Source organism: Streptopelia decaocto (assembly GCF_964273445.1).
Source record: "Streptopelia decaocto genome assembly, chromosome: 4".
NCBI classification, from domain to species: Eukaryota; Metazoa; Chordata; class Aves; order Columbiformes; family Columbidae; genus Streptopelia; species Streptopelia decaocto.
In genome coordinates this window covers 22,930,883-22,944,613 of record NC_138658.1, presented here as the reverse complement: position 1 = coordinate 22,944,613, position 13,731 = coordinate 22,930,883, and the positions used below count along the sequence as shown (strand labels likewise).

At 37.6% G+C, this 13,731-nt stretch overlaps 1 protein-coding gene across 4 annotated transcripts in view; it reads left to right on the top strand.

Moving 5' to 3' along the window:
- LRBA (LPS responsive beige-like anchor protein) overlaps positions 1-12,372 on the top strand; it is a 411,832-nt gene extending 399,460 nt beyond the window's left edge. For all 4 annotated transcript variants that reach the window (XM_082050428.1, XM_082050426.1, XM_082050427.1 and 1 more), the window contains 4 exons: positions 174-275; positions 996-1,210; positions 8,406-8,557; positions 10,842-12,372. In XM_082050428.1, the coding sequence (XP_081906554.1) occupies positions 174-275; positions 996-1,210; positions 8,406-8,557; positions 10,842-10,932 (560 nt within the window). In that variant the 3' untranslated portion in view covers positions 10,933-12,372. The remainder of the gene's footprint in view (positions 1-173; positions 276-995; positions 1,211-8,405; positions 8,558-10,841) is intronic.
- Positions 12,373-13,731: the final 1,359 nt, after the last annotated feature.

The window sequence follows — 13,731 nt, the reverse complement described above, 5'->3', positions numbered from 1 at the left end:
TGTACTATGTAGATAGGAGTACAGAACAAACATACGCAAACAGTAGCATAGAAGTGATTTGTAGGGAACATGAACTCAAAGAGCAAGGAAACTGAAGACACTTCAGTGATTGAAAGCAGTGATTTTAGACATAGATTGTAACCAAGGATTGCTTTTATTATTTTTCATTGAAGGTGATTTTGCAACTCCTCGAGCTATTTTGACAGGACATGACTATGAGATCACCTGTGCTACCATTTGTGCTGAACTTGGCCTGGTAATAAGTGGTTCAAAAGGTAAGGTAGCTGTTGTCATTTCTTTCTGTTCATGAAGCTATAATCCTAATGCAAAAAAGAATCTAGTCTCAGGTGGTAGAATTTATTAACTTTATGGTGGTTTTATTTCAAACCTTGTTTTAGTTGCTACAGAATTTGAAGCCTCTTTTTATTCAGACATTTACAAGAACTGCACCACTCAAATCAGTGTCATCTCAAATTTGCTGAGTATTACTGTTTTAAACAGTACTGGTCTCAGTATGGACCCCTGAGGAACACCACTTGTCACTGATCTCCATTTGGATATTAAGCCACTGACCACTACTTTCTGGATATACACTTTTAGAACACCTGCCTGTGTAAATTCATTATACTTACCTCTGTGTCTTCATATTTTGAAAATGTGATTTTAGGATTCAGTACATTTATTTTTGTGCTTTCAAAATTAACTAGTACCAGTTTTAAAAGGAAATGCACAAAAGAATATCTGTTAGGTCTCTAAGTAGTTTTGCTCTAAAATACCGTAATGCAAAGCTTTTAAGGGGTAAGCTGTTCATTTTACTCTCTGACACCCTATGGCTTAAAGTCATAGGCTTTCCACTTAAACATGGTATCATAATAATCATTATAATGTATTATAATGGTGATTACCTAACTAAAACTAATTGCTTATTATTTGATATATGATGTCTTTAAATTAACATGTAAATCAGTAAATAGAAATTTATTCTTTCTCATTAGAAGGACCATGTCTCATACATTCTATGAATGGAGATCTACTGAGGACATTAGAAGGTCCTGAAACATTAGAAGGTCCTGCAAGCTGCCTGAGACCAAAACTTATTCAAGCTTCAAGAGAAGGCCACTGTGTCATATATTATGAAAACGGTGTCTTCTGTGTATTCAGTGTGAATGGGAGACTTCAAGCCACTATGGAAACAGATGACAAGATAAAGGTGAGTGTACTCAAATGTGTGCTAAGGACTGTCAGTTCTGCTATCAGGAAAAGTTATCAATGTTGGAGTTTTGTGGCGCTTCTTTCTATAGCTAGGCCATAGAAATATATGGTACTAGACCATAATGGCAGCATTCTGGAAAAAATGTAGTTAGGGGGATGAGGTACTCCTAATAGTCCTGGTTTTAATTTTAGAATAACTCTGTTCATATAGTAAAGAATACCCTGTAGGCATTTGGACTGAAGAATACAAGTATTACTAATTGCTGACCAGAAGAATTCGGGCTACTTTACTTTTCAATAGGAAGGCAGGATGTTGTTGGACATGCTGTTTTGGATGTTGGCTTTCTCTTTTTTGGCATCTCTGTCTATATTCCTTCATCTTAGCTTGAGATAGAATGTGTTGTGCTGAGCTTCAGGAATTTTATAGGCATATTTCAACTCTTTAGCCCTTAAAAGTCTCTTTGGCATTTGCTGAGCAGGCAAGTAGGTTCCACATCTTTAGCTGCAAGAGACATGGAGCAAGTCCAAAACTATGCAGGAAGCATTTTAAGCTTATGGTTTTATGGAAATTATTTGATAATACAAACTGCAAGTCTTTTGACAGTCTTTTGATAGTCCCCTATGAAGCAGAGCAGAACCTGCCAGCTATGCTGCAGTAATGCAGAAACATCAAAAGAATACTTTTGTTGAATTAAAAATATTCCCACTTTTTCCTTGAATGAGAAGGGAAGGGGAAGAGGATAAAAGGAAAGGGAAAGGGAAAGGTGCTCAAGTAGGGCCACCTAGAGCCAGTTGCCCAGGGCCATGTTCAGATGGCTTTTAAATATCTCCAAGGATGGAGATTGTACAGCCTCTCTGGACAACCTTTGCCAGTGCTTGGTCATCCTCACAGTAAAGAAGTGTTTCCTACATATAACTGTTTAACTATTTAATATCAGTCAGAGGAGACATTTATTGTTGTAAACATATAGCAGTGTTACACCTCCAAGCTGACTTTTGTGATCTGATGGAACAGCTCAGCAACTCATCTCTTGAGTTGAAAAACCTCAAATGTTTCTCCTTTATTTGAATTAGATATTTAAGGAAGAAAATGTCTCTTTGTCCTCATGTTCATTTTACAGAATTATTTAAATTCTTTCAGATGTTGTGCAAAATTACGAGCATTTTAAAATTTGCACCTGTTCTTCTCTTGACTTTATTAATATTAATTCTTAAGAATGCGTCAATATATTTGAAAGAATATTAGTCTTTGTTATTTCAGTTTTAAAATTTGCATTGAATAGTGAATGCTCCATTACCATGGAAGTTTCCAGTGTAGTTCAGTATATTCCACTTAAAACCTGCAAAACTCTGTTGTGTATGATATTCTGATAATCCAGCATCCCTGTTTTCAAAAGGTCAGATACGTTGATGGAGGAATATGCGAAAATAACTCTCTGTGTAGGTCTTTCTTCCATACTGAGAGTGCTGTCTGCGGGCAGGGGAGAGGGCATTTGATCTTTGGATACCATGGCAGCCACAAGTGTGGATCTGAGGCTGAGGAAATGAAGTAGGAATGTGTATATTTCTGTCCTAAGCCTTTTTTCCAAATTAGTGTAGATTATTGCTTCAATTTTTAATCTTCCTTCAATTCTCTGAAACTATACCTTTGGCTGTGCTTGTACAAATGCTTTTGGGATTTTCAGGCTACTCTTCATCCCAGTTCTTTCCATAAAGCAAGTACACATCACAGTGTTTTCTCTTTTTACAATAATAATGTTGATAATCTGTCACTTTCAGTTGTGATTATGTTGTCAGCTAGGCCAGCAAATCTGTAAAATATCTAGAAATCCCTTGCCGGCTAAAACAATTTCTGTAGCGTTTCAGTCAGTACCCCCAGCTTTAAGGACATTGCTAGGGGCAATGGAAGTTCTGCTCTCTGTGGGCCAGAATTACATATGTACAGAGGTTTGGTTTATATTTTGTTTTGTTTTGTTTTCCTTCTCTCCCAGTGGTCCCAGTTGGGCTTTATGCTTAAACAATCTACACCGTCTTTCGCAGTGCTTCTGCACTATATCATGCTAGATGGCAAGTGGCAACTGCATGATTAAAGTAGAGGCCTTTAAAATGAATAGTACCTACCCATAGGCTGTGCTGATAAATGCTTTTCTTTGGCTTTTGCTCAAGGAGGATAGAAATGGGAAGGAAGGGGTTGTAAGTGTTGAATCTCTAATGTAAAATTCTAGTTTCTATTTTCCTAGGGTTGTAAGTGTTGAATCTCTAATGTAAAATTCTAGCTTCTATTTTCCTCTGTCATTAGGGACCTGTATTTCAGAATGTTATCGACGAAACTAGCCATTTTCAGTAGTGATGTTTGGAACACCATTCTGATTTTCCTTCTTGTATTCATGTGCTAGAAAACTGCTAGAAAAATTTCAGATGCTCTGGGGAAATTCAAAGTCTAATCGATGCCTTCCACCTGTTGTTATTTTAAATACTGTATTGCTCAGTGGAGCTTAAGCATATCACAGTACATCTACCTTGTAATGTTTAGATATCTTAATGAATAACTTAACTCTAAATAGTCTGCTTGTTCTGAGAAGGGAAGTTATTTTACCCTAAACAAAGACTGTATGCTGTTTCACCCAGAGGAACCAATTTATTTTCCTTTCCTGAGTCTGTTTTGAAATGTGGAAGTGCCCACAAGACTCCTGCTGCTGTAAGCCAGGGCTGTCACAGTGTCAGCTCTGCCTTTTTACAAAGCACTGCCTTTCAAAAATCTGAGATGTTAAAAGGGATTTGTGCAAAGTTCTGAGACTTTTCAAGGAAATACAAGTCAGAAATGTAGCTTTTAGAACACTGATGAAATCGTGTGCTTTGGGGATTATTTGAGAGTCTGGAGCTCATGTTGTGAAAAAGATTAGTTGCAGAGTTGTTTCAGTTTCATACCTAGCAGAATCGTAGATAAACTACACTGGGGAAAAACAGAACAGTAAAATTGATTCATGTCATCTTCTATACCAGTTGGAGTACTTGGGAGTAAAAGCATCCTTTCATTTGTTAAATCTTGAAGGGCATGTCCTGAAACTGAAATGTTGACAGGGTGACCTTTTTCTTCCATTCATTCCTTCATTCATGTATATACATATATAGGAAAGTGGCTGAGAAATTTATTAATAAACGATAAAAATAAATAAATCAACATCTTGTCTTCATGACAAGCCAATGACTTAGTAAAGTTGCATAGGTATTAGTAAGGGTTCAAAGCCTATACTTTATTTAATCAAAAGATCACAAACCCCCCTGCATTTTGCAGGTAGTGGAAGAGTTAAAGATTAATGGCTTTAATTTGCCTTTTAATATAGCATTTCTTCAGTGAGAGCCTCGAGTATAAAATTCAAGTGAACCGTGACCATAAGGTTAATGGATTTTCATCAGCTGAATTTTATAAGTGTAGCAAATAATTATTTGTCACGGTCTTCATTGCAATTTGAAAATACCCTTAGGAGACTGCCATTGCTAAAGAGGAAAAAAACCTCAATATTGATCTTTGCTTCTAATGAATAATTTTTTTAATAATTGTGTGTGGTATGTTAAATCTCATGATCATCCTTTCAGTGCATGCAAGTTCTAGATAATTTTCATAGTCTTATCTCAGTTTGTTTTCTACCTCTATCTTATAGAGTTACTATACTCTTCTAAGACAGAATCTAAACGAGTTTTCAAGCTCCTTGGGGCTGTGCTGTGAGAGGTGCTCAGCATATTTTTGTAGGCTGGTAGAAGCAATCACAGAAACAAATTATGATTGCAACATTTGATTTTTTTTGTGGTAGAATCTTCAGCTCAGAATAGTCAACTCTAACCCTGGTTAGTATTCAATTTGCCATAGTTAGATATGGTTGGAAAAAAACCCCATATATTCAGCTATATTATTTCTAAATTTACATGTATTTGTTGTCATCATAATTCAAAACACATTTGGAATAGGTTTATCATCTATTTTTTTCAGTGTTATTTTGTTCACAGTATATGCTTGTATTTCAGTTACATTAATCTAAAAGTTATTGTGTGAAATAAAATTTTAGCAATGTGATTCATTCTGATTACTCAGGAGTTGTTGCAGTAAACACTAAAATTTGATAATATAAATGTCACCTAGAGAAACTCTATTTTAATGTACCTGTTGCACTTCATATAATTCTTAAAGGCTATATTTGGCATCAAAGTGATAGAGGATAGCAATACAAAAAATACAGATGTGCAGTATGTCTGACTTCAATTGTTTCTGTTCACAAAGCAGCATCTTACATAGACTGTATATTTTGGTTTCTAGGCTTGTCAGCAGCCTGCATAAATACTTTAATGTTGCACGAATGTAACATTTTTGTGTTTTAGTTTCTACCATTTTTGTGGTGCATGCACTGTATAAATTCTGTATATTATAACACCGACAGCTTCCTTTTCCTGGGGAATTTAAAATCACAGTATGTTACAACTTTTGCATAATGAAAAAATATAGAAGCAGGGATTGCAAACGTCAAAATACTTGCAGACTTCAGCACAGAGAGAAATGTTTCCAAGATCAGGTCTTCAGTTCTTTCTTCTGTTTCCTAAATTTAACTCTTTGAGCTGGAATTTTGCTTGTAGACTATCATCTTGAGGCAATTTCCTTGCCTTCCAGTGACAGTGTTTTTAGTTACAGTGGATCAATGTATTTGTAGAACGTGTATAGAACATTGCTCTGAATGTCCTCCATTCTTACATTGTTCTATTGAAAAGCTTTGTGGCTGCCTGCCTTTAGTCAGGAAACTAAAGTTTATCACTAATTAGTCCTGGCATGAAGGATGTGTATTTTGTTGAAAAACTGCCCAAATTTAGCTGAATCACAAATCTCAGGGTAAATGCATTCAGTAGATATGGTTTAGCATCTGCATTCTGTATTGAACATCTGTAGCCCAGGGATGCAGAGTTTTCCCCTGCAACCAATCACCCCCTAGAGCAAGGCGCACAGAAATGCCATGGCAAGAAATGAGATGAGGTGATCCTGGATGAGGAAGGGAAAAGGGTGATGGGGAAGACAAAGAGAAAGAAGAGCAGAATCGAGGACGGAGTCAAGGACAGGATTAAAGAGATGTTTGCAAGAGCAACAGGAACAGGGAACTAGAGATGGGAATGCAGAAATTTGTCAGAGACTGGGAGAAGACAAGGCAGAAAGGAGTGAAGGAAAAATTGGAATAGGAAGTAGGAGCAATAGAGCAAAGGATTAGGTAGAATCAGGAGTTTAATACTAGGTAATAGTGCTTCATAGTTCCTTATTGTCCTCTTGATAACAGAAAATCATCCAGAAAACAAAGAGCAAAGTTTTTGTCATGGTTCTGTGTGCTCAAATGAAGAGGATGATAGTCTGCTGCTGTGCCGAGTATTGCATACAAAAATAAAAGTAGAGAGCAGAGAAGGGAAAAGCAGAAGTCAGCTGGGGAGAAAAAGTCAGAAAAAGAACTGAGAAGAGGCAGCAGGAAACAGGAGGAGAGAGTAAGGGAAAAGGTTTGGGCTTAGAGGAGTTATTAATAATGGTCCAAACTGTAGTTTTAATGGTCTTGATCTCACTGCTAGCTTGTGCTCATGTCATTTCACGTGACAGAATTCATTCAGCTTTTTGGTTTGGGTGCTTTTTGGAAAACTGTATGAACCCTTCTGTTTTGCCAGATAGCTAGAGAATGAGCGTCTAAATTGAGGATCTAGTATTGTCTACTGCTTAAGTTTATTTTCTGCACAGCAGCAAGACAGGGTCTCCCTTTCAGAAGAAGTTTTATACTCTACCAGGCTACTGTAGTAGTGATTGCTAAGACCCTTACTGAAAAGATTTCTAAGATCTTGGTATTACTGTGAGAAAAGTCAGCAATGGGGTTTTCCAGGGACTGCTGTTGGGAGCAAGGTGTTGGGAAGCAGTTTTATTCATGTTTTCTGAGGGGGGATGCTGAAGGAGTCACAGATTGATGAAGGCAACGAATGAGGTGAATGCGGAACTGTGATTCAGGATACCCCAGAATATGGCATAAGCAGGCTCCAAAAAGAGATTAAGAAAATTCTTGGGGAGCACGTCCATAAATGGATACTAAAGAGAATGGAGAGAGCTGTACATCCTGATATTTCTGATTGTGGGTGCTGAGAAGCACAAGGGGAAGGGACTGTAGAGTGGCCACCTCACAACACCTCTAGTGATACAACATGGATCATGCTCTGTCTGACCCCATGTGGTATCTCTTATTTTAATAAAATTTAAAGTTCAGTTCTCTGAAACAACATTTTGACTTATTTAACCTGACAAAATCTCTCTTCAAGAAATATTTCTCATGCTTCCAGTATTCCTAATATCTGGTAGTATCATCTGGTACAGACATCAGGTAACTGAGGAAAGTTGTGTTTTTTCCCCTATACTCAGTATGTATCATTGTTCTTTCCCATAGCACACAAGAAATGTCAAAATAGATTGAAGGCTCCTGTTTCAAGAAGTCTTCACCGTGAAAACAAATTATATCCAATCTTTCCCTGTGATATGGATCCCAAATAAAGATTTCAAATGTAGACTTGCCATTAGTTCCTGTGATCCATGCAAAATCAGGGTATAAACCATTGAACTTGTGACAGGAGGTTTCAGGATAGATGGTGAAAGGAAATGCAGTCCCTATTGAGAGAGGTGGATCGTTATCTTATTAATCCAGAACAGGAATCTAAAAATTCTGATCTAAATTAATTCTGGTGATTTGTATAACATTTCAGTTCCCTCCATCATTCAGCTCTTTGCCAGAGAGAAAAGGAGGATAGTTTCTGCTAGGCTAGTATTAAAGATACTTAGGGGAATGCCATGTACTCTATTTTAATGTCAGTGCTGCTGGATCTTGTAAATCTAGTTAATTAGAAGAGTAAATTTATTTAGCTGACCTCATATTAGATCTTTGGAATACAGAATAAATCACAGGTGAGGTAAAACTTAACTAGTGACATCTAATGTATTAAAGAGACTTGTGCATAATAACATTAATTCTGTTGCTATGTAGAATAACATAACAATAATGTTGCTTCCCCAAGCTTCTATTGATAACAAGTCTCCCTAGACATTCAGCTGTCAATATGAAAATTCTTATGAAAGTAAAAGAGGCGAAATAAGAGCAACACCTATTTATCTGACAAATATCCATGTGATTTCCCCTTAGGCAATTCAGCTGAGTCGAGATGGACAGTATCTGCTTACAGGTGGAGACAATGGAGTTGTCATGGTATGGCAGATGTGGGACCTCAAGCAGCTTTTTGCATACCCGGGATGTGATGCTGGAATCCGATCCATGGCCCTGTCGTATGACCAAAGGTTAGAGCAAAGTCTGGTCTTCACATGAATTTCAGAGAATATGTACTTACAATTAAATTGGGGTTTTTGTTGTTGTTGTTTTGTGGCGTTTTTGTTGTTGTTTTGTTTTGTTTTTGTTTCCTGATTTTGATTTTCTATGGATGAGATCCTGGTGATTATATTGAGAATTCTGTGCTTGCATAAATTTCTTTCTAACATGTGAGATTTAGGTCAGATCATCTTTTTTCTGGATTTAAGCTCTTAGGGGAATGAAGAGAGATTCAAGAAATCTTAAGTTTGGCAGGCTTTCAAGATAGGTTCAGTTAATGGCCTGTGCCAATATACAGTGTGGGTCACATGGAAGGTTACATATGTGCTTTTCATGTTTCTTCTTTCACTTATGATACAAATCACAGTCCTGATTCCAGACTTTCATGTTAAAAATAGAACAGTTAGAACAGCTGCACAATAAGATTCCTTCCACACATCCGTATTTTGCTAAAGCAAATATTAATTTTCATTTTTAGAAAAGTTATTTTATCCACATAATGCTTTATAGATTGGAGATTCCTTCTCCTGAAGCCTATCAGTTAATATTTTTACTGCACTTTTACATTAAACTTTCCAATGCAGCTGTACTTCTGTCCTTCCATGTTTTTATCACAAAAGTATTGTTTGTTTATAAGATGGAGGTTTACCATTTCATTTGTACACTTTTAGCTTGCAGGCTAGAATTTTGTTTGGTTTGGTATATTTGTTTAGTGGAGTTCCTGTGTGTTTTTCAAGCAGGTTTGGCTCCTTAAATCCCTTAGGAGTGTCTACATTGTGCAGTAAAGCATATTGCTGAGACTCTGAACTGAAACTAATTCTTACTGAAATCCATACTGAATGTTTTAACATTTTCACTCAGTCTACACTTCTAAAACTTACATAAAATTAACTTAAAACCCAACCCAAACCAAAACAACAGCCCCACAACAAGCCAGGAAAATCTATGGACTTCATTCAAACTTTCAACTTTGTGTTAAGCATTATCCAAGATTATAGGCATTTTGGAAGAAACAGTTTTCCATTAAAAAGCCCCTGATGTTGAAAGTATTTAAAAAACTGGAGTTACAGCTGTCGAATTTTAGACCCCTGAAATGTATAAAATTTTCCAGTTAGAGCATTTTTAAACTGTAGTCAATGGCATGTCCACATAATTGTCACATGTCAATAAATTGAAATTTAATACAGACATTATAAATTTATCCATGTGCTCAAGATAGGAATCTATTTGCTTTGGGTTTGAAGACTCAGAAACTCAGAAGAGACTTACTCATAGTATTTGACTGAGTAATTACTCAGTAATTACTCAGAATACTTTATTTGGCATGCATGAATGTGTGTGTTTGAGTGACTGTGTAAAAAAGTCTTAATGTAATACAAAAGCACTCAAAATGGTGCTATTGAAATGAAATAGTGTGATGCTATCAAAATGCAATGTTTTGATGATTTCATACTTTGTATTGAAATAGCAGCTTTTTACTCTAAATATATATTTTTTTTCATTCTTTTTTCCCTAAAATGCCGGAATTTTATATGTCCTCATACTTTTGACTTTCATAAAACTCTAAGATGAGACAGTAGAAAGGACGATACGGAAGCTCTTGTAATTGTGTGCTGTGTCACGGTCATCACTTTTCAAACAGATCTGAATTATCTCTAGTAGTAGGTCAACGATCAGGAATTTAGAAAGAAAGAGTTCCTCAGTGGGAAATTACAGTGATTTACTTTCAGGAACCTTCAAAACAATCAAAGCTCTTAGATTGCTTTCAAATGCAAACATTAACATTTCCAGCTGAAGTCCTGTGCCCACATCCAATTCCTTCAGGTAGATCCTGTGCTCAAATGGGGAAGGCGAAACTGAACTGAGCAGTTCTCCCAGCCTTCCTTTGCTTGGCTGCTGCACCAGGGCTTCATCCCACTCCCATACCTCCCAAAAACCAACCAAGCAAGCCAATATATAAGCCCAGGAAATCTGAAGAGGCCTTGCAGGACAGTGATGCTGGTGCACCTTTTAGAGCTGGTGCAGATGGCAGGTTTAGTTGAATCCAGCTTGCTGGAGTCCTTGGAAGCCCAAGATGAGCCCCTGAAGCCTGACTTTTCTGATACATGGAGCAATTCCAGCTCCAGCTGTCTCTGGTGGATGCTGATTGTTGCCTCAGGTTCTCATGCCTATATTGATGTAACTCTTCATTGTGTTGACTCACATATCTGAACGTGAGGTGGTTTACTAACGAATATGGTATTGTGCTTTCCTTAGGTGTATAATGACTGGCATGGCATCTGGGAGCATAGTGGTTTTCTACAATGATTTCAACCGTTGGCACCACGAGTATCAAACCAGATACTGATCTTCAAGAGACCAAGATTAGCACTGATGTGGGCAGCTGTTGTCAGAAGGCAACTGAACACAGCACGCTTCCCTTGGTGTCTTGCCACAGCATTGCTCCTTATAAATAGCTATATTACATCTGAATGTAACTTAAATTTGCTGGAAGAAGCAACCTATTTTTTAAAGTTAATTGCTATTTTTGTAGACCTTGCTTGACTTTTTTGGGGGAAGGGCAAAGAAGCAAAAAAATGGCTGCTGGGTTCTGTAGTCAAAAATCTATATTTTTAGTCATAATGAGAAGTCTATTTTGATCCCTGTATGTAAAAGAAACCTAAAGTAAAGATGGTTAAACTTCACATTCTAGCTATATTATGAAGAAAACAATTTTCCATCTGAAGCTTTATCTATAGCCTTGAGGAATATATGATTTTAACATAATGGAAATGAATTATGATGTTTGGGGAATTTTAATCTGTGCTATCTATATTACACTTTCTCATTCTTTTCCAAACGATTGTACTACATCAGCACTGAAGTTTCTGGGAAGCAGTCGTAATATTTAAATTATGGTTAATGTAATTTTAAACTTTGCAAATCATTTCCATCATTGTTACTATTCAAGCATGTTTCTAGGCCTAGACAATTAGTTACTTTTTTAGTTGTATGTTTTGTGCTGTTAGGAGAGAGAAATTGGGAATGGAGTTTGTGTTACATCAAGTGTGAATCCTTCTAGCTTCTAACCGGCATCTCCTTCGAAAGCACACCAAAATGTGGATTGTTCCTCAAAACCTGAAAGGCTATTTGCAGACTTTAAACTCAAATTAGAAACCTACAGAGGCATGTATTTTTTAATCGGTGCAAGCACCAAAGCACACTGCTGCTGGCTGACTGTGCAAGTACTGAAAAGGTGGCTGTTTGCTGATGTGCAGCCTCAATACAACAGCAGAAGCACCGGACTTGCAGGCAACTTTATTTTTTTCCCCAGGACTAAGCCCTGCAATACTTAGCACATGCCATGTTCCTTTTCTGCCTATAGCTCAATATCTTTTATATTTTGCTATCACCAAATCCAGTCAGATCCTGCCCAGTCATATTGAATTACCTCTTTCTTTTAGGAAATGAAAAATAATTTATACTAAGGAACAATAAGTTATTTTGGTGTTGCACAAATCTACTTTTCTACAAGATTGCTGTGCAGAATTCTGTGAAAATATTTGTGTAAAGAACTGTTATTGTTTTGTAAGTCTGTATTGCATAAAAATCTTCTTCGTATGTTGTGATCTATATGAGTTGAAATTTACATTCCATATTGGTATTGATACATACATTTCTCTACCTGCCTACTAGAGCAGTTCCTGTTTTTCTAAGCGTTTAACTGCTATTTCTTTCAGTAAAGATTTGGAATGAGAAAATTCAGTTTGAGTGAAGAAATTAAATAAAATTACGTTTGTAACAGAGAGCATCAGTGGAGTACCAGGTTCTTGTGATTCAATGTATATTCACAATAGAGGTGCTATGACCAATGCATTTAAAGTACTCTTGGTGTTTATGCAGTGGTGACTAAGTTTTCTGTGCTCTCTACATTTTTATACTGATATGGTTATAGTGGTATCAGTCGAGTTACATTTTTATGTTTTGTGTAGCAGAAGGAGGACCTGATTAAGCAAAGGCTATAGCTGTAATGTCTGTGGTAAGTGCCCGGTATATTAAGCAGTAACATTTTTGATGCAAAACTTGTACTTCATGCTTCAATAACATTCATACCCTTCTATCAGAAGATTTTGAAGGGAAATTGCTGTGCTCTTGAAGTGTGATTTGCATTTTTCTCAAGCCGGAGGTGGGTTTCCTAGGCTGGGTGGAAGGAAAAAACAAACACATACAAAGGAAATGTTGCTGTGGCCAGGTGTATTATGTCAAATGGAAATCCTGAAGGTCTTTATGATCTCCTGCTGCCTTAGGAAACACTTTATTACTGATAGAAGAGATAAATTGTGATCCTAGAGCCAAAATATTTCATGTGGAGATGATCTGGTAGATTGCTTGTTTTAGAAAAGGTCCTGTTGATCATGAGATGCTTTCCCAAACTGAAAGCTTGACTGTACTGGTCATGCCATCCTGTGCCGAACCCAGCCAGCGGGTGATGATGGGCAGCTGGGTGATGGCATGAAGAACTCCCTGAGGAAGCAGCAGCAGCAGTGGTGCAGCACGGTGTTTGGCACACTAGGGGTCCTGCAGCCCCTCCATGGAAAAGTACTTCTTCCCCTTCTGCTTCGTGGGCAAGCCTGTGAAGACACCCCCCCATTCTGGACAGCTTGGCTGTTGGCTTTGGTGAGTAGGAAATACCCCCCAAACCTACCCCTGGCACTGCGCTGGGGGAGCAGGCGTGCTCTTGGGATCTTTGGCTGGACTAGCCCATGTCATGCTGCCTGTGATAAGGTGGCAAAAAAAGGGTTAAATTTCAAACTATTCAGGTATTTGTTAGTCTGTTGGCACAGCACCTGTGTCAGGTCCACTGCCTGAACAGCCTTTAATCACAACAGGTGCTAGGCATTAACCTTCAGCTGGGCTCAGCTAGCTGTTATTTGCAGAATATTCCTGAATAGATGGAGCTGAGTCCTCCATCTCCTCAAAATTCAGAGGAAGCATTTATGAACCATGTTTTCCTACATGACACTCTGGGCTTTCTTCTGTTCTGGTAAGTTCTATTGGACATGCTGTTTGCTGCAGTTCACGGCAGGTGCTTTGGGAAGCAGCATTTGCTGCTGCTGAGAGCAAGGCTGGTCAGCAGCCGTGCTGCAGGTTTGGTTTGCGGGGAAAG